Raw genomic sequence first — 19,138 nt, 5'->3', positions numbered from 1 at the left:
AATTTCCTTATTTGGTGAGAAGAAAATTTATAACTTTGCCGAAAACCTGAATGAGGGGCGAATTGCCTTTCTGAATGAGCTGGTAAATTTGCATGGTTTATATGGGGGATTTGTCCTGTAATCTTGCCTGCAATAAATCCCTGCTAAGTTTACCCTGTGTAACAGTAGACACCTACCCAGAGCGACACACTCCCTGATGTCACCAATTACTGACAATACATTAACTACTTATCCCTTCTACCTGTCAGGGAAGATTCACTCAACACTATGTCACGTTCTTATTTATCGAGGCTCGATTTCAACTGTTTTTGTATTTTCGTCAATGCTCAGTGAAACAGTTTGGCAAGGACTGATTAAAATGCAAAAAATAAATAAATAAGATATTTTGGGTGGGATTTTTTATTGCCGGTTCTCATCCTTTTAAACCTATTTTGATGACATCAGAACTGGTTCCAAAGTCTGATGACATTTTCAAAAGTACTGATTTACGACTTTGCACTTCTTTAATAATGCCTTTTTTATATTGTATCAGATCATTAAGAACATCTAAAACTTGATATTTTTTATTGAAAATGGAAGAACCCTCACTATCGATTTCACCCAGTTACTGCTTTATGACCAGAGGTATCAACTGAATTAGAAGTATTCCCAGTTGCTTTTAGTACCAATCAGTTCTCCCATTTAATAAAGTTCTTTTGATCTAACATAGACAGAATAGAAGCTCCACAAAAATCTCCATCATTAAACAAAAATCGATAGTGATGAAAAAAGCTTCAAGATTTAATTAACTCTTGGAAACTTGGCTTTCACTACCAAAGATTCTTGGTTTTTCTTCTTGAATGCCGACATTATTGGGTTTTTGGTCCCAAAGACAGATGAGAACCTTGTGTAATGAAATTAAGGGTATTCGATTCTTGTCTGGTGCTAAGACAGAATTGACAGGTGTCAGTCATAAGAATGACCTATTATATAAATAGATCCCATCTCCAGGCCTACACAGCAAGAGCTGCTTTTTCGGAAAGTCTGAATTTCATTTGAACTTGCCTTCAAAACAAATATTTCAAATTCGCACTTTATTTTCTTTTTCAATAAAAGACGGATTGTATATTACAGCAGGCATGTGGCAGGAGAGAAGATTAATGAAAGAATGTTCAAAAGTTCCCAAAATATACTCATCCTTCACACTTTTAATGATAAAATACATCAGACTCACTACTAAAGAACTCTTTCTCCCGTGGTGAAACTTACCAAACCATTTCCGAATCGGCCCTGTGTTTCCACTTTAGTGATGACCATCAGTTTATTGAGATCTATCTGTAGATACTCATAAGAGAATTTATCAATCATCTCCTTGGGACACCATGCGCCACCTTTTTTCTCCTTCCGAATTCTGTAAAAAAAAAATTTTAAAAATAAGATTTAGTGTGACATCTTTCCTGATAAGTAATGCCACATCATGTATATTCTTTTTCTTTGATTTGAAAAAAAAGAGGTTTTTTGCCATTATCATTTCTCATACAAAAGGTGCTAAAAAAGCTATAAATACGAACGTGACAATAAAAATTTTAACCAGAATTATTTTCCCCTCATCAATTTGACATAACACTTCATAATCCCAAAGGAAAACATATTTTACCAAAAAATTATTTATATTGTATGAAAAACAACAACTAAAATAAATGTTTATTAAACTAAGACTTAAAAATGCCTTTCTTTTTTGAAGAACTTTAATCATGCCGACATGGGTTTTCACTTAAATCAATCTATTTTCATATCTGATAGAATTTATGCTTTTTTCCTTCAAATATACAAAGGAAGGAGGGAAATATGGGAAACAGAACCAGTTTTTCACAGAAACTGTGTTAACCATACTTGACAGACCAATTACCCACTGCTGAATATCAATTAAAGCTCTCAAAAAGAAAAGGAAAAAAAAAAAGCAAGACTTGTTTTAACTGTGGGAGCTGATGAGGCCTTAGTCATTAGGATGCTTGGTGTGATGGGGAACAGGAGGGGCCAAAGAGTGGGAAGTTTACTCTTCAAGTCCCTCCAAATCGCTGCTTTACCTAAGAAATCTCTATCTTAGACAACATGCAGAATGCAATACAGGTTAATGTATTAAGAAACAGATCCCTGGGTGATGTATCACATCCACATTGAGCCCTGCTAATGAAATACTAATTCCAGAAGTGTTATAAATCTCAATTTATTGGAAAGTAAACAAGAAATGTTGCCATGTGCCAAAAGAAAGATTTCGGTGGATTGAAAAAAATAATGACATAAGACTCGGTGAAGTCTTCATTGGTTTCAAGTGAGAATCTCAGTCTTACTTCTACTCCATCCACAGGGATCAAAAAAGAATAAAATAGTGAGGCAGAAAATTGAAAAAATTTAGCCTTAATTTTCCTCAATATCATGAATTAATGTTCATCAAGACATTGGGGCGGCCATCTGGCTCAGACTCTGTTTATTAAATCACACTTCCTTCAGAATCCCAACAAGCCATAATCTGTCTCCACGTATCAAATGGCCCTCATAAATATACCTACATTATAAACTCTCAATTCTAAACAAAAACCTAAAGGATTTCACTGATGGGAACTGGATAATATGATATTACCCAGCGCAATTCAATTAGTACATGAACAGGAAACTATGACAGTTTGAGTCTTCCAGCAATTCGTGCAGCCTTTCATTTTAGACCTGAACAAACCTTCAAGAGGAAATTAAATGTAGCTGACTTTCTAATGTCTCACATTCCCTGATAATATGCTAAGTGGACTGTACAGGCAATACCACATACATCTTATCCGGTAATCAGGCCACCCTCTGTCAAGGAAATGTTGGGTGATGAGTTTTCAGGAAGAAGATGACCCAGCGAGACTATATTTACCCACAATTCCAGACCCATCCATTAGGGGGATGTATTGGATTGTGAAGGTCTGTCCAAGGGGAGCACACGGCTATATTTACCGGTAATTACCATCATCTATCATTCAGTCCCCCTGTACACTTACAAATCACTATAGCACTCCAGCTAACGGCTTCTGGCGACAGGCAGGCTGATGCTGAGCTGTACTTGGGGGACTGCGGGGAACCTCTGGGATCAATGTATGTACTGAGAGTATCGTGAGAGGTGTTACTGATGATGATATATCACAGTAAGCCAGATCACTGAGGCTGCCAGGGGTGACAAGTATAGTGTGAAAAAAAACCTCTGGTTGATTCAAACTTCTGACACCATCATTATTGCTGGATCAAAATATCACAGCTTTTTGCTTTCTTTTTTAATATACACAAGGGAGATAATTTTGCTTCCTGGTACTTAATAAAGCTTTTCTGAAAACACAGTGATCGATTTTCATTATCTACCTGATTGGAAGTTCAGCTAAGGGTGACATAAAGAGACAAAACCATTAGATGTGTATCTATTGTGTTTCCATGAAAACAGATTCTGTATTGACTGCCAGCATTGGTCCACAGCACATAAATAAACCATTTGGATCTACAGGGTATTAGCAAAGCAAACACTCAAAGTAGTCTGTGTTCATCCAAAACTGTTATGATCAAATATCTAGCAAATACTTTGCTGACAGCAGATTTTTTTTGAAAGAGAGAAAAAGATAATCATTCAGAAAATCAATTCCTCTTTTATTGCATACCTTAATGTGCATTAATACGAAAAACATACATAGTATCAATAAAAGCTCAAATCTCATAAAGACGCAAAAAAGAGACCATAAAATGTAACATAGAGAAATTAAAGGATATGCCTGAAGCTGTGGCATCGTCAAGGATGGAGGATCATGAAGCAGCTGTAGATGTCATAAAGTGAAGCCCAAGCTATCATAAGCCACAGGACCCTGATCCAAGGTCAGCTCAGGTCACAGTGTGTACCCTGCCTGCTCTGTCAAGTCTCTGTTTTAATTGCAGTATAATCTGCATAGCTTCAGGGATATAATTACATCTGGAATATCAAAGCTGACTGGGAGTTTTCACAGTTTTCCTGTCAAATTGGACATTGGTCACTGGTGAAGACTTCCAAGGAGGGGATTAGCTAGGTTTCTTCATGTATGCTGTACAAGGGTTCCAGACATAATGGGTTTTTCTGCTGTAGGGATTCTTAAATTAGAAATCTCTTTGAAGCTGTCTCTTTAATTCTTACTTAATTCGGAATGTTTTGAAGCCAAATGAAAGAATGATGGGACTGAAATCCCATCTTCCTGACAAAGCACCTGCTCTTTGCACTTACTTAGTAAATAGGAACCCTTCATTTATCATTGACAGTTTTGAACAACAAACCCATGCCACCCTATTTCTTGTAAATTAGACTTTATCTATTATACATTACTAGGTAATTTGACAGACAATCACTTTCTATCATTTTCAAAAGCCCATCTCTATACAAAGTACAGGCCTCTTAAGAGTAAATTTCAGAGATATTCCAAGTCTCTTTACCACCTGCAATCCGAATTCCGAATAAAAACAAACTGACTTATACTGAGTGAAAACACAAAAGTTAACCATCTTCAAAGTACAAGTGATTGATAAAGCCTTGAATCAGCATTAGAAGACAGATGATGGCCAGACAGGGACCTCCACAATCCTGTACAGTTTTTTCTAATTCCCAATCTCGGGAAGACTCACCTGATGACAAGCATGAGCCAGCTTTAGGAGGATCAAGGCAATCCTAAGACATGTCAAAAATCTACAGTTCCGATTACCATCTGATGAACCCATGACAACCTTTGATCAACTGACATCAGCACCCATTCCCTGACTTTTTCTCTATCTGCTACAGTAAACACCTGGAGCACTAATCTGCTCTTAGTGACCTTTCCATTTTTTGCACATCTTGGATATCTCTGTCCATAAATTTCATCTTAATTAGTGCACATATTTAGGGTCTGGTTTACACATTTTCAACAACATGACAACATTTTTTTCCCAACAGTTTTTTTTCTGCACCATAGATCAATGTCTTATCTTTGTGTTTCCCTTTCTTTCTGATATAATCAGTAGATTAAAATCTGGAGAGAGACAAAAAATGTCAGACTGGACAATCTTTCCATCAGTTGGTGACGAGGAGGGAACCAGAAACTTTATTGCATTTCCTACACTGACAGCCATTCAAGACGTCAACACGTTCAAGATGGAACTGTGGAATTTTTTACTTATATTTCCTATGTCCAATTCAATTACCAAACCAAGGACCTGAACCCAAAGATCTATAATTTGATTTTCTTTTTCTATCAACTCTAGCAATTCCGAACTCAAACTGACAGTTCCTTGATCTATCAGTCGTCTTGTCCATTATTGGTGTGGAAATGGACACAAGCTCTATTCTCTATACTTATTAAATAGGGAATAGGAATTATAAACTGAATTACATCCTGGTGACAATTCATTCCAATGATCTGTGGAACTTTATTACTCGTTCAGGAAAGCAACAGGTCTGGCATTTTAATCTATCAAAGGAAGAAGATTGAATGTATATCACCCTAAAAATTACCTCAGGATGAAATTCTCCCCCCAAAGACCTCATAAGATAATGAGTTTAAAAAGAAGCTGTTCAATTCTTAATGATCATTAGAGATTACATAATGGAAGCAGCACTGTTGCTAGGCAGCTGATCATCCATTTGCCTGCATGCAAAGAACCTTCTCAAAAATTCCATTAGACAAAACCATTTTTATTTTCCTTTATTATGATATTTTTCGGTAAATCTGTTTCAAGCAGTTCCAATTACAAAGATGTACGATTTTTACCTGTCTGAATAGCTTTAGATTAGAACTAATGCATTGCTGATTTCATTTACTCTGGCAAACCCTACTAATATTACATCAGATCAAAAGCTGCTTGTTTTTTATTCTCAATTTCCTGACTTTTTTTGTTGATAATTAGCATGCTTTATAAATATTTGCACTATTTCTTTATCCATAAATTCAACAATTCCTCACAAAAGTAAAAAAAAGTTATTAATGTAACAGTCTTCTTTTGATTTAGACAATAAATGTCTCACAGTCTGCAAGACTTCAAATTGCTAAGCTACTTTTGCTTAATGTCATAGCAACCGAATGATGTTCCAGTCAGGATTTTGTCTAATTTCATTAATTATTCAAATTTTTGTGTGGATATGGAATACAATTTACTGCCATTTCTCACGAACTGAGTGATCTGGACTAATAAAAACAATAACGAACACCGTGCCATTTCTATACAACCAGGAGATTTCATTTACGTAACTAAACAATATATCCATGGGATGTAATTGTTTAAAGGCAGAATACATGCAGATATTGTGATTACTTGTTAATTTATAGTTTTCTGTAAAATCTACAAACAGGACAAAGAGAATCAGAACTATTTTTTTTAGCTCACATCCATTTTAAAAATATCTGGAAATAATTCCAAGCATTCCTCGTACCAATCTTTTTCCTGGCCCCATTTACTTTTTTCAAACTTAATAAATCTGTCATCACAGTGATTCCTTTGAAGCCTCTCTTTCAGCTCCCTTTACACAAAGGAAGGAGGATCTAAAGGGGAGAGGAGATGGGGGATAAGAAGGGGAGGGTGATGTACTGACTGGGGGTCCAAAGGTCTCCCAGCGTAACCATCAAGTCTCCGCAGGATCGTAAACATGCTACCCTTATCACTGCTGTATGCTCATAAAGCACTTTGATGTCTGTGAGTTATCATACTATATATTTTACATAACCAAATGCCGTCACTGCGCTAACGTACAGAGATCTTTTTTAAAGAAAAGATATTTTTTGAAACGGTAATTTGATCATGCTTGCAGTGTTAGAGTCATCTAGAATTAATTTCCTACATATGTATTTTGCAGACATTCATTATCATGGCTAATTCATAATCCTCATTTTTTATAGAGTTTTGGAGACACACTGGTTTGTACTCATTAAGTTGTATCTTCTGTGTAACAAGAGCTAATTAAGATTCATTTTCTTTATTGCTTTAAAGATTTTTTTCATATAAAACTATTATTTATTCAGCAAAATGCATGTACTGATGTTTATTGCAAAATACAATAAATCTTTTCTTAAATCTTTGGAATATTTTTTTTGGTGTGTGTTTGAGGATTCTTCTAGAAATTTTTATCCCTGCATGACCCAATCCATCAAAGATCGACTTGTACAACATCAATTGAAGGATCTTGTTACTTTTTTTCTTATTTGTATATTAAGGAAGATTACATGCATCCATGCCAAAATTTGTATTTCAACAACTTGTTTGGGATTCTTTGATCAAAAATGTTGTTTCCTGCGGATTGAGACTTCATTATGTAACAAACAATCTGAAGATAATCCCAGCCACCTCAGGTTGTGCAGTCAAGGTTCCAACTTTCTTTTTGCATGTCTGATGTCCGTGACAAAATAGCAACATCAAAAGACCCTAGCACAAAACACTATAGCTGTTAATGATTCAATTTCATGTATAAGTGGGGTAGAAAGTTTCACAAATTGCATGAATCCTTCTGATTTATTGGATTGTGGTTTTTCTTCTACATGAATTTGAGTTAGAAAAATGATCCTTGATATGAATCTTTTTCATCTACAAAGTTTCTCCATTTTCAATTCAACTCCTGTTAGAATCAGCAGGAGATATATTAAAGGGAGTTCCTTTCCATACCGACAGGTAAAAAATTAACAGCTTCCCGCAACTAATATGCAGAACTTATATCGGGTGAAAAAAAAACAGTTTGCCTTGGTGTAGCATTTTTAGCACATCCTTTAAAATCTGTCTCCCTATAAACAGATGTGCAAATTATACACGGTGATCAAACAATAAGTGACAGTTATGTGGAGAATGCTCAAATGAACCAAACAACAAAAGCAAGAGTTGGCTTCATTAGTCACAAACATAAGCAGCAGATGCAGAATCCATCGTTAATTTTCTCTGTGTGTTTATGACACCAATAGGTCCTTTATCATATTAATTTTTTTTCTGGTGCAAGCATACTATGTAAGAATTCATAATTTAGTTTTATGATTGAACATTGTCTAGATTGTAATTTATAATATTCAAATGATGCATACTTTTTGAAATATGTAATTTGATATTTTTGGGGTGACGAATAGGTTGTATTTCATAAGTTTTGCATGACTCATTACTGTGCTGCAAAATGAAAGAAATGTATCTCTATTTGGGTGGAGTTCTCCTGTTATTCTGCCTCAGTGTCTTACTCCTTAGACGTTTGCTTCATTCTGAGCAAAGAAAAGGGTGAATCATCAGATCCATCTGCAGTTGACAATAAAAAACATATTTCGGGCAATGTCTTTGTTTTACGAGTAAAAAGGCAGTGCCCCCTAGAGTCTGTGGTGGTTGCTTGAAGGGAGACGATTGGAGGAAGACCAGTCCGGAGATAATTCAATTTCCCAGCCTGCATGTCAAGGCACACTTCTCCTTTAGAGCCATCGAAACAATTAGCACTTTTTTCGCAATATAGTTTCATCATTCAATTCTGTGTGTCATGGAACACTGATTTTTTTTTCACGTGGAAATAATTGTTTCCTGTAATGGAAAAACTTAGAAACTACAGGAAAAATCAATTGGGGGAATATTTCAGGTGCAGGGCTTCAAAGGCCATCACTGCATTATTGCAGTCAAGAAACAACTAAAGCATTCAGCCATCCATACATCACCTAGCCATTATCAGACTTGAGTTAGCTTCAGAGTTGACGTATTACATGTTACATCCTGGCATCCCGAGAATTACATTTGATTTCCATTCCATCATTATCAAACCTGTTCTGCAAGCATAAAATTACCAAGGGGGAAATCTTTTGATGGAGTGTAGAATATTTTTTCTTTGAAGACAGTTACTAACTAGACTAATGAAAACAACCATATGCATGACCTAAATTCTAATAAAAATTGCCCAAGAGCATGATATTCAATTCCAGGAAAGTGCAAACCAAGATCAAACCAATTATTTGAAAAACCATATCAAGGAACTTTTACGTCAAAGACAATGATTCTTTTAAAAATTCATTTGTCTTTTTTTTTGTGTGTGTGCACGGTTTTGAAAATGCAACTTAATATATGTAAAAAATTATCTCCTACAAGTTCTAAACCACCAAATCAATAGTAGCAGCAGCTTGGAGACCTTGGTGTTATAAACAAGATGACAACTGAGATGCTGCTGCAAACATTTCCTGACACAATGTATTGTATGTGTCTAAGAGAGTTCCGAAATATCACTCCGTAATAAACGATTCCATCATTTATCGGAAACATTGGAGATTATCTCCGAAAAGGAAAGAGTCTAATGGGAAATACAATGAAATGCCACAATCTATCATTGTTTATTTTCTCTAATATTCCCACCAGCTTTCAAAAATCCAGAATTTTATAATACACAAACTGATGATTTTGAAAAAGCAGTTTTTCGCAGCAAAGTGAAAACTGCAAATTCAATGCAACTGTAATTAAATAGAAAATGGTAGATCATCATGAAGACAGATACATTATGTGTCGTTCCTCTGACAGTTCTTATGGCTCTGCTACAGATGATCCAGTAGATCATCGGTCCCAGTAGGTACTCTGTGGTTGTTTTTACAACTACTCAACAATAATAAACTGATTACTTGGATACATATATATCAAACAATCAAAGTCCCACAGGAGCAATACTGATGAGATGAGTCTGAGCACGGGAGTAGACCCTTGAGTCAAGGTATATGGATTAGTATGTCAAGCACAGACATTGAGTAATGGGAGGATTAGCTGCTTTGTGCACATATTACTGCACAATTTAAAAAAAAAAAGTTCCTGTTACTATAGCTACTCGTGAGATGAGATTATTCTAATAACTACTGCTTCTCCTTATGAAATGTTTGACCGATTCTTTTTGTAGTGGCTCATAGTGAGATAAGTGTGTTTGATTGAACTGTAGGTACTCATGAGATTAGAGTACAGGTGTTTGATTGGACTGATGGTCCTAATAAGAGAGTGTTTGATAAGACTGTTGGTCCTTATAGGAAGAGTGTTTGATTGGACTGTTAGTCCTCGTAAGAGAGTGTTTGGTTGGACTGTTAGTCCTCGTAATAGAGTGTTTGATTGGACTGTTAGTCCTTATAGGAAGAGTGTTTGATTGGACTGTTAGTCCTCGTAAGAGAGTGTTTGATTGGACTGCTGGTCCTTATAGGAAGAGTGTTTGATTGGACTGTTAGTCCTCGTAAGAGAGTGTTTGATAAGACTGTTGGTCCTTATAGGAAGAGTGTTTGATTGGACTGTTAGTCCTTATAGGAAGAGTGTTTGATTGGACTGTTAGTCCTCATAAGAGAGTGTTTGATTGGACTGTTAGTCCTCGTAAGAGAGTGTTTGATTGGACTGTTAGTCCTCGTAAGAGAGTGTTTGATTGGACTGCTGGTCCTTGTGAGAAGTGTTTGACTGGACTGTTAGTCCTCATAAGAGAGTGTTTGATTGGACTGTTGGTCCTTATAAAAAGTGTTTGATTAGACTGTTAGTCCTCATAAGAGTGTTTGATTGGACTGTTGGTCGTTAAAGGAAATGTTTGATTGGACTGCTGGTCCTCATATATAAAATAGTATTTGATTGGACTGTTAAGAAAAGAAAGTTTGAATATCTAACCTGGCACTCTCTGGTCCTACTGAGCCCTCTTCGTAGGAGGAGCTGGCTGTGATGGCATGATCTGGGATCTCCCCACTCTCCATACCTAGGGCCTTCTGACATTGTCCTGGTAAAGAAAAAACATAGCTCTGTAAATATTTTATTTTTAATACTACAGCAGATTTTATATATTGTATATTCACTTAAAAATTGCTAAGCCCAGACAAACTGTCCAGAAAAAAAATGAAAATCTTACTCCCCAAAACTGATATTTATTTATGCACAATTTTATTCACAAAATGTGAATGGGATTGGGCAACTGATTTTTAAATCATCAGGCAATATTTAAGATGCATTTTCAGACTTTATACCCATATTTAAAGTGAATAATATGCTATGTTAATCACATCATGCAAAATTTCTCTGACTCATTTTCAGCTAAATGTTTAACAGAAAATCTGTACCAGAATACTTGTTTACATGACAATCTATACAATTTACATATTTTGTGGTGTCTTATCCCTGGGGTAGTATAAAGACAGGCACTACAGACATGACTTATTCTGTAAGGGCCACTGAAGTTATTAGTTTTTCATATGGTTTACTGAATCTGAATATATCATCACAACAGGAGAGATGAATGTAAATATTTACCTTAAAGTGCTTTACTTATGAATGATGTTTATTCTGGGCCTATGCATGTTTATGAAGTCACAGATATGAATGATACATGCATTGATCTTTTTTTTCCTTTGTTGATATTATACAGAAATCTTATCTTAATTCAACAACAAAGTGCACCCCTTAAAGTACAAGATGTATTACACTGAGCAGCATATCTAAAAATTTAAATGACATTTGATAACTATGCATCCACTGCATGATTTAATTACCTCTGTTCATTTTACTAGAATAGTAATTAAAACTGCATATAACTCTGCTGCATTAATGATTTAAAAACAAAAATAAACATGTCCTATGAAAGAAAAAAAATTACTTGAAGAAAAAAAAGGGTATTTTGTGGTCAAGTCAAATTCACCTATTGAAAAATTCCTTGAAGTGTAATAAACTGTGTCAAAAAATAAAACATTAAATTGTCCATCATGTGTCAGTGTTCAGGCCACTTAGGAGGTGATACTTTTATTAAGGTGACCACACCATCACTGACAAAATGAGGGAGATTATCTGCATATTTACTGACAACCTGCAACATTTAACACCTGAAAAACACCTTATCTGATTTTTCAGCCAATCAAAATGCAGTCTGACACTTATTTCTGGTCTATCTTGGTGCTATCAACCAATCAAATGTAAATGTAGATGCCAAAAGTTAAAGTGCCTCAGCCCAATCCCTCTCATCTGAGTGATGGGGAAGATAGACCAAGTTCTTGTCTCCTTGTCAGATCTCACAGTCAAAATTGCTTTAGACAGTGATAAGATACTCCTACAGAATAATTTCCAAGACCACTTAAAATCCCCCCCCAAAAAAGAAGCTAAGTGTTGTACTCAAAAGCCAACCTTCTTTTACTTCAGCACTACCTTGGATGATATGAAGCATAAATAGATACACTGAATCTATAATTGTTTAATGAGAACACATTTGGCCTGTAATTATCAACATCTCCAATGTGTCTTTTTATTAGTAATCAGTTGTAGAACCAATACAAAATCTTTTCATCTCTATTTGCTCTGGAATTCAGCGACTAAACAAACTACAAAAACACACCTTGTAAAATGATAATCAAACAAAGTAGGCACTGGTCACAGATAACTCAGGCAGTTTACACTGGGCTGAGTAGGAAAATCAATTGATAAATCCTTTAGAATATTGTTTAGTTATCATTAATGCTATGTAGGAGAGCTCATTAATTAATATGAAGTAACTTAAAACACCAGTATCTCCTTGTGAATGTTTACTGGACATGAAGAAATTGTAGGAGAAAATCAGGGGGAGATAACTCTCTTGGTGTCAGTGAACTGATATCATTGCCTCCCTTTTTTATTGTGCCCTAATGGGAAAAAAGTATAATCAGAAATAGTGCTATGAAAAAGCTTTAATCTCTGCTGATAAAATCAGAATGTTATGTAACGCAGTGCAACACAATCAAATAATGGAACTTCATATAAAATGTTTCTCTCTGCTTGCATCATTAAACAGGCTGCAATCTATATTTTATTTCACCAGATCAGCTCTCTTGCTTCAATTTAGAGCTGTAGAATTGAAACAAATCAGATGAAGGGTTGAAGTTAATATTATCAACATGTAATAAAAAATTTCATTACCATAACATAAATTCATTATGTCTTCTCAGGTTTTGTATAAAAATGTCCCATAATTCATACTCTGATGCAGCAATATCATCAGTTCATCTATTTATTTTTTTAATTTAAAAATGTATATATGTACTTTTGCATCTTTAAAAGTCTAGTTAATCCATTCAAAGCAAAGTTTATTTAAAAGTGCATTCAGTGCTAAAGTCTGCTGTATTAGCAAATGTAAAACTCCTAAAATAGTATTGAATTCATAACTAATATAAGAAAAATATGAAATTATCGTCATATGAATTTGTTGCATATTTGGGATGTTTTCACATGATATGTACAAACAGAGCAGTCTTCAGTGTGTGTCAGATCTGGCAGGAAAATTAATGGGATAATAAAAGCATTAAAACTGTTCATTTTTTGCTTGTCCAATCAGAGGGAATCTTATGATGGATATGCTCATTGTGTCATTATGGCAATTCAACAGGTCTTCTTTCAACCTCTACAGCACCCAGGGTCTCTCTCTCCTCTTGTCAATCAGCTCCAATAGCCCAGTTTCAAAAGCCAAATAGGCACCCCTAGTGTTTCATTTAAATGTCCCCATCCCGCTATCCACTGAGGTGTAATCAAACATGTAAATCAGGGATTCTGGGCACACAAGTCTCTGATTTCCAGGTAGAAGGAAACCTGGCAAGGTGCTCTAATAAATCAAACCTGTCACCCGGCCCTGCATGCCTGGCAACTAACACAGCAGCTTTACAAATCTCTTAAATGAACTCTTTATTTCTCTATGATTGGTATCTATAAATTTGATTTCTGGCTTTGTTGAGGGACAAATTCAAAAACCCCTCAATAAAGATCACAGAGGTCTTTAGCCAATGTTCTGGTGTTAAAAACCAAAAAGGGATATAAATTATCTGGTAATGACCTGGTAGCATCATGGACCCTTTAATTAAACTTTTCTGACAAAAAAAAGTTTACTATCTATTTGGGGTAATGTCTTTACTATAAATTATAAAACTTTATTTATAGATTTTGTGTCAGAAAGAGATTGTTTTAAGATTATCACTACCATCAAATTTTCATTTTGTTAGAAGTTTATATTTTATTCACTTTGATTGATTTCAAATTAAATCCATAAATATTGATTTATAAATTATATCATGCAGAGAGTAGAGAGATACTAAATTGATGATGCATTAGCGCAATGTTTTCAATTAATGATTACAGTCTTTGATTGACATTTACCTGTAAGTGTAATTAACTAGCAGTCAATCACATACGATCTTAATTAAAACTGTGTTCATTAAATGAGAGCTTGAACAAAAATCTGCATCCCACAATTTAGTAGTATTTTATAGTGTGTGGGAGACTGGCAAGAAAAAGCCTACTCCTCAATAGCCTTGCTACATCACAACTGTCAAAATAAATTAAAAATTCACAATAAAATGCAATATAGAAAGCATCACTGACACAAAAAAAATAATCAAAGCAAATCATTTGCCTGAGCTGTGTGCATTATCCATACTTAGCATTGATCAAGAGACAACCAAGCACCAACATGTAGTCATTTCAGAGTTTTTACATTTCTTTATGATGTATTTCAATTATGTACACTCTGCATCATTTATTTAAAAGGTTCCATCCAACTACCAATACAGTTTATGGGTTAGCCTTGGCTTCCATTAATGGTGAATATGAAAATAGACTCGACACTCTGCCTAGCATGTGTAATATTTCAGATTCAAAAACATTCATTTTATTCCCTCAAGTGCCATTACAGTCTATAAAACAGTGCTTTTCAAATTATTTATAATACATTTTCAGTTCATTAGACACAGTTCTAGCCACACATTCTCCTAAAATGTAACACAATCAGTGGAAATAATCTACTCAATAAATGAAATGTCAAAGGACATATTGTTTAAACAATAATTACTGACTGGAAATCTTATTTACAGTAAAGCACTTTTTTATTTGGTCCAGTGAGTGTATTGGGGTCATTCTTAACAGTGATACAGTACCTGAGTTTATTAATAATCATGTTAACTGACTTACATCAAAGTCTTGGACTTCACTGTCTTGAATTATACAAAGATTAAATATTCAGCTTTTCAATTCCCTACAAAATCCAGGCCCTATTTATGCTATCTTGTTAAAATCATAAGAGGCTTAGCTACATATCGTGAGGACTGTTTGAAGTTAGCAAACGCTTGTGATAAGTGACAATTGCATGTAGATTTGGAGGTGTTAAAAGATCTTAAAGTGAGTGTTTATTAGCAACATTTGAAGAGAAAAGGATTACTTCAAACAACTCTGAACATACAGTCCATAATTCACAGCTAGCAACAATCTAAAATCCTCTCTTGGTTTAAGGGGGGTCTCCATAAGCTCTGAATGGACAACATTTCACTTAGGCCAACACAAGGCATAAACTGCAATAAATCAATTGCAGAAAGTACAGTTTTATCGCTAAACAAGACATTCAGTAGTAAAGAGAAAGATAGCAGTGGTGATATAAGATCCTCCACAGGTATTCAACGCAAAACATGTATGAAATCCAAGACAATGAGACTCAGAGCTAGGATGCAGGTGTGCAACACACTCCAAATTCACCCCCAACACCGGAGGGAAAAGAAGCCAAGCAGAACAACAAAGAGTAAAAAGTCGGTGCCAGATCTCAACAGGCAAAACTGAAGAAGTGAAAAAATGTTAACAGGATTTCAGGGTCTACATCTGAAATTGGCCAGGTATTTGTTTTTCCAACATAAAATATGTACATCTGTGGATGTGTAAAAGAACAGCTGATGTATGCAAGGTCCTGATAAAGAGGGATTACTGTAGAAGATATCAGGGAGTGGGTCCTCCATAAGGCGATAATGACACACAGTTATCAGCTGACATCAATAACTGACCCATACTGGAGCCATCTAGGATAAAATATCCTAATCTTATTGTACAACATGTACACTAAAGCCTGAGAATGTTAACATGTGCCCAAGTAATAAGCATTAATTATCAATCATAGCACCTGCATGAACAATTTTCTTGCCCATTTCCTTCTTATTGGAGCTTGATCTTTCTGCAAGATCAGTGTGTATTTTTTCCCTCATTAAACAAAATACACAAAATTTTAAAAATATCTGCTCTCTATACCAAACATTTACAATCCTGTACAAACAAAGAATTCTCCCAGGATCCACGGTATATCAACACTGAACACTATGGGCCAGTGGAAGGTAATGACGGTCATGCTTTATGGCTGGTCATTTGTTTAGCCACACGTAGGTGATTTATGCAGCCCCTCCTCTAGTAGGCCTCACAAGAACTCACTGTTTCATGCCCAATTTCTATTGATTGAATAATTAAGTGGGGGGCATCTGCAGAAAAGTAAAACCTCTGGTGACCTTAAGAAATTGGAGGAACCCCATCTATCATTGTACAGGGGGTGCTTTTCTCTGAGATGAACCCATCATTTAAATGTGTTGTGTCCCTATGTGTCTCACATTAGAAAGTCATTTAGGAAGATAACTGGAATTCAAATCCCTAATCCCAATCATTTCCCTTTAACACATGGATGCCACATACTTTAAATAACAAGATTTTCAACCAACTGATCTCCATCCAATGCCTGTTTATTTTAAGAAAAAATTTTAATTTACTTTTTAACGAAAAGAAAACAAACGATCCTTAATTGCCTCGAATCAAGATGAATGAGCATCTCTGGGTCATTTGTGAAGAATCTCTCATTTTTTGTGAAGTTCTTGCCAAAACTGAATTGAATGGAGTTGATTACTCTGCCAAATGAAACAAGCTTGTCTGGAAATGACATGAATGAAAACATGACGCCAGGACAGAAGAAAGGAGAGGAGGGATTCTCTGTTTCCCTTATCACAATTCCATCATCCCATCTTTCAACAAGCAGCAATTCAAGAGGGAAGTGGAATGTGCCGCTATGCTAATGCAGGCCTCCAGACGGGTTCTAATAATGCTCTGATTTATTTGAGGCTGTGAAATTTATTCTTATCCCTCATTACCCCAGTATTAGATCTAATGATTCTAAAGAGTTTGTTTAGATGTTTATGCAAGACTTCAAACACTGACATCTCTTTTTGCTGAGGAAACAGTTTCAATGTGTATCGAATCAACTGCACATACGAAGTTACACCAGTCCTAACGGAATGACAGAAAGTAATGGAACTACATCATTTACGAAAAAAAAATCTAAATTTTCTTTGAGCTTCTTAGAAAAAATACATTACACTAACAGGCGACATCTGTGTGTGTTATAGATTGGACCAACACAGCGCTGTGATGATGAACAAAGAAAGCCCTTGAAAAATTGTCAATCCATGACAAATACAGGCTTGCAAACAAATTCAATTTTGGTCTCCACAGTCAAAGAAGGATTTTCACAGCTCATGCAAATTAAGCCAATTTGGACAACATCTTCTTAATATGACTTGCTCTGAGAGATGTGAATGACAATTAGAAAATAATAGTTTGACAGAGTGTCAATACTTGTGGCACCTGCTCCAAAATTCCAGGGGGACACTTTGGGGATGCAAGCTTCCTGCAAAAGTTCCCTCTTGAGTAATGAGTAATAAAAATAAGACCAATATTTGAATACTGTTTGTCTACCAAGTTTCTAAAATGTTAGAACATGAAAGATCCTGTAGTTCAATCTTCAGGAACTCTTGAGGACACATGGGAGTAATTTGGAGCAATAAACAATTTTTTCTAAAACCACCATTTCAAATGTAATGGTTGTATGACGATTTTATTGCAGTATACTAAAATTGTCAAGGAGTCATTCAGTCTCCTCACCCCGAGAACTTCAGTAATGATATACAGCCCTACTAAGGAAGTGTGCAGTAAACCTGACCAACACACCTCTCATTTTGTCCTTTTACTCAGCTCGTTAACTTGTCACAATTGAGTTGCGGGGTTTTCAATAGGTCAATAATGTTCTTTGTGTATCGGTTTCTATCTTTTCAGGTGCGACTGACTCAAGAAGGAGAGTAAACACGTTTAAGCACCAACAAAGCGGCTGTATGCTTCTTACATCCAACAGGCAGACAAAGAGACGGGATCTCAAACAGAGCAGATTGCTTAACACTGTGTGCCTTATAATTATTCAAAAGTATTCATATCCACCTTGCAAAATTGAATTAACATGTTAGCTAATCCTTTTTTCCTCTTTTCCCCTTGTATTTTCAAGAGATCTTGAAATCGTAGCATTAATGAGCCATACGTCTGATTTGTATGCAGATCACATAGACTGTTGTCATCTACATCAGTGTCAATGTCTAAAAGAATAAATTCAATTCTGTAAGACTGTGCTATCAAATTCTTGTGTTAATCAATGTAACATATCAGTGTTAATTAGCTGGAAAGAGCAGAAATGTGTTTCTGATATTGTTCCTTCTGATTAACAGATATTTATCTCGGAGCTTCTTTTATGATACCATCAACAAAGCTTCCCCACCCTATCCCTGGGATATTTTTTACACTGGTCTGTGATGCCTTCAGATAATATCATCAAAGGTTTGGGGGGACCTTCCCACCTTCTTAACTCTACTGGATATGTCCTGCTTCATCCTGATATCAAAGGCTCCCCCTCTGTTTCTGATACTGTCCATCACAAAGCCAATAGCCTACTGATTTATTGAGACATAATTACATGTTTTGTCTGTTTATCCCTCAGACACAATAAAACACTTGCAACAACTGCAGAAGAAATAATGGCTATTGCAGAGAGTTTTGGGTAATTACCCAGGGTCTCAATAGTACACAATTACTGCAGCCCTGTCATCTGCTGTTTTAGACCAGATGGAGGAAGAAAGAATTGAACATTTATATTTCAGCTTCAATGATTAATGAAATTAGAAAAATAAATTGCTTTCTTGAAATTCCCTCTATCAACATTTGCATTCTCTTTGCAATTTTCATCACTTCCTTCCTACAACTTTCCCCTATTGATGAAGTAATTCTGTTGTTATGCTTCCATGCATGCTGATCATTTCTCCTGAATTAAGGCTGGTGATTTATCAGCTAATGGCCAATATAACAATAACCATATTGCTCCTCTAAGCACTACTTGTGCATTGGTCATCCCGAGATTTTACCAATCTCAGTATCAGGGGACAAAGTCTCCGTCCATCTTCATTAACTTCTGCTAATGGATGCCGCCAATCGGTGACAAGTGAAGTTTACCACAATAGTGGCACAACAGACTCTGCACACTTGGATACTGACTCTGTGACTCCATCTTGCCACCCTT

At 35.6% G+C, this 19,138-nt stretch overlaps 1 protein-coding gene across 3 annotated transcripts in view; it reads right to left on the bottom strand.

Moving 5' to 3' along the window:
* The window catches only part of LOC134272014 (discoidin domain-containing receptor 2-like), an 88,488-nt gene that overhangs the window by 15,571 nt on the left and 53,779 nt on the right, over window positions 1-19,138 (bottom strand). For all 3 annotated transcript variants that reach the window (XM_062754248.1, XM_062754249.1, XM_062754250.1), the window contains exons 4-5: window positions 10,615-10,720; window positions 1,249-1,390 (exon numbers count right to left, since the gene is read on the bottom strand). In XM_062754248.1, coding sequence (XP_062610232.1) covers window positions 1,249-1,390; window positions 10,615-10,720 — 248 coding nt within the window. The remainder of the gene's footprint in view (window positions 1-1,248; window positions 1,391-10,614; window positions 10,721-19,138) is intronic.

Source organism: Saccostrea cucullata, unplaced genomic scaffold, assembly GCF_032062105.1.
Source record: "Saccostrea cucullata isolate Sc308-1 unplaced genomic scaffold, CSIRO_AGI_Scuc_v1 ctg602, whole genome shotgun sequence".
NCBI classification, from domain to species: domain Eukaryota; kingdom Metazoa; phylum Mollusca; class Bivalvia; order Ostreida; family Ostreidae; genus Saccostrea; species Saccostrea cuccullata.
This window is presented reverse-complemented; position numbering and strand designations above follow the sequence as displayed.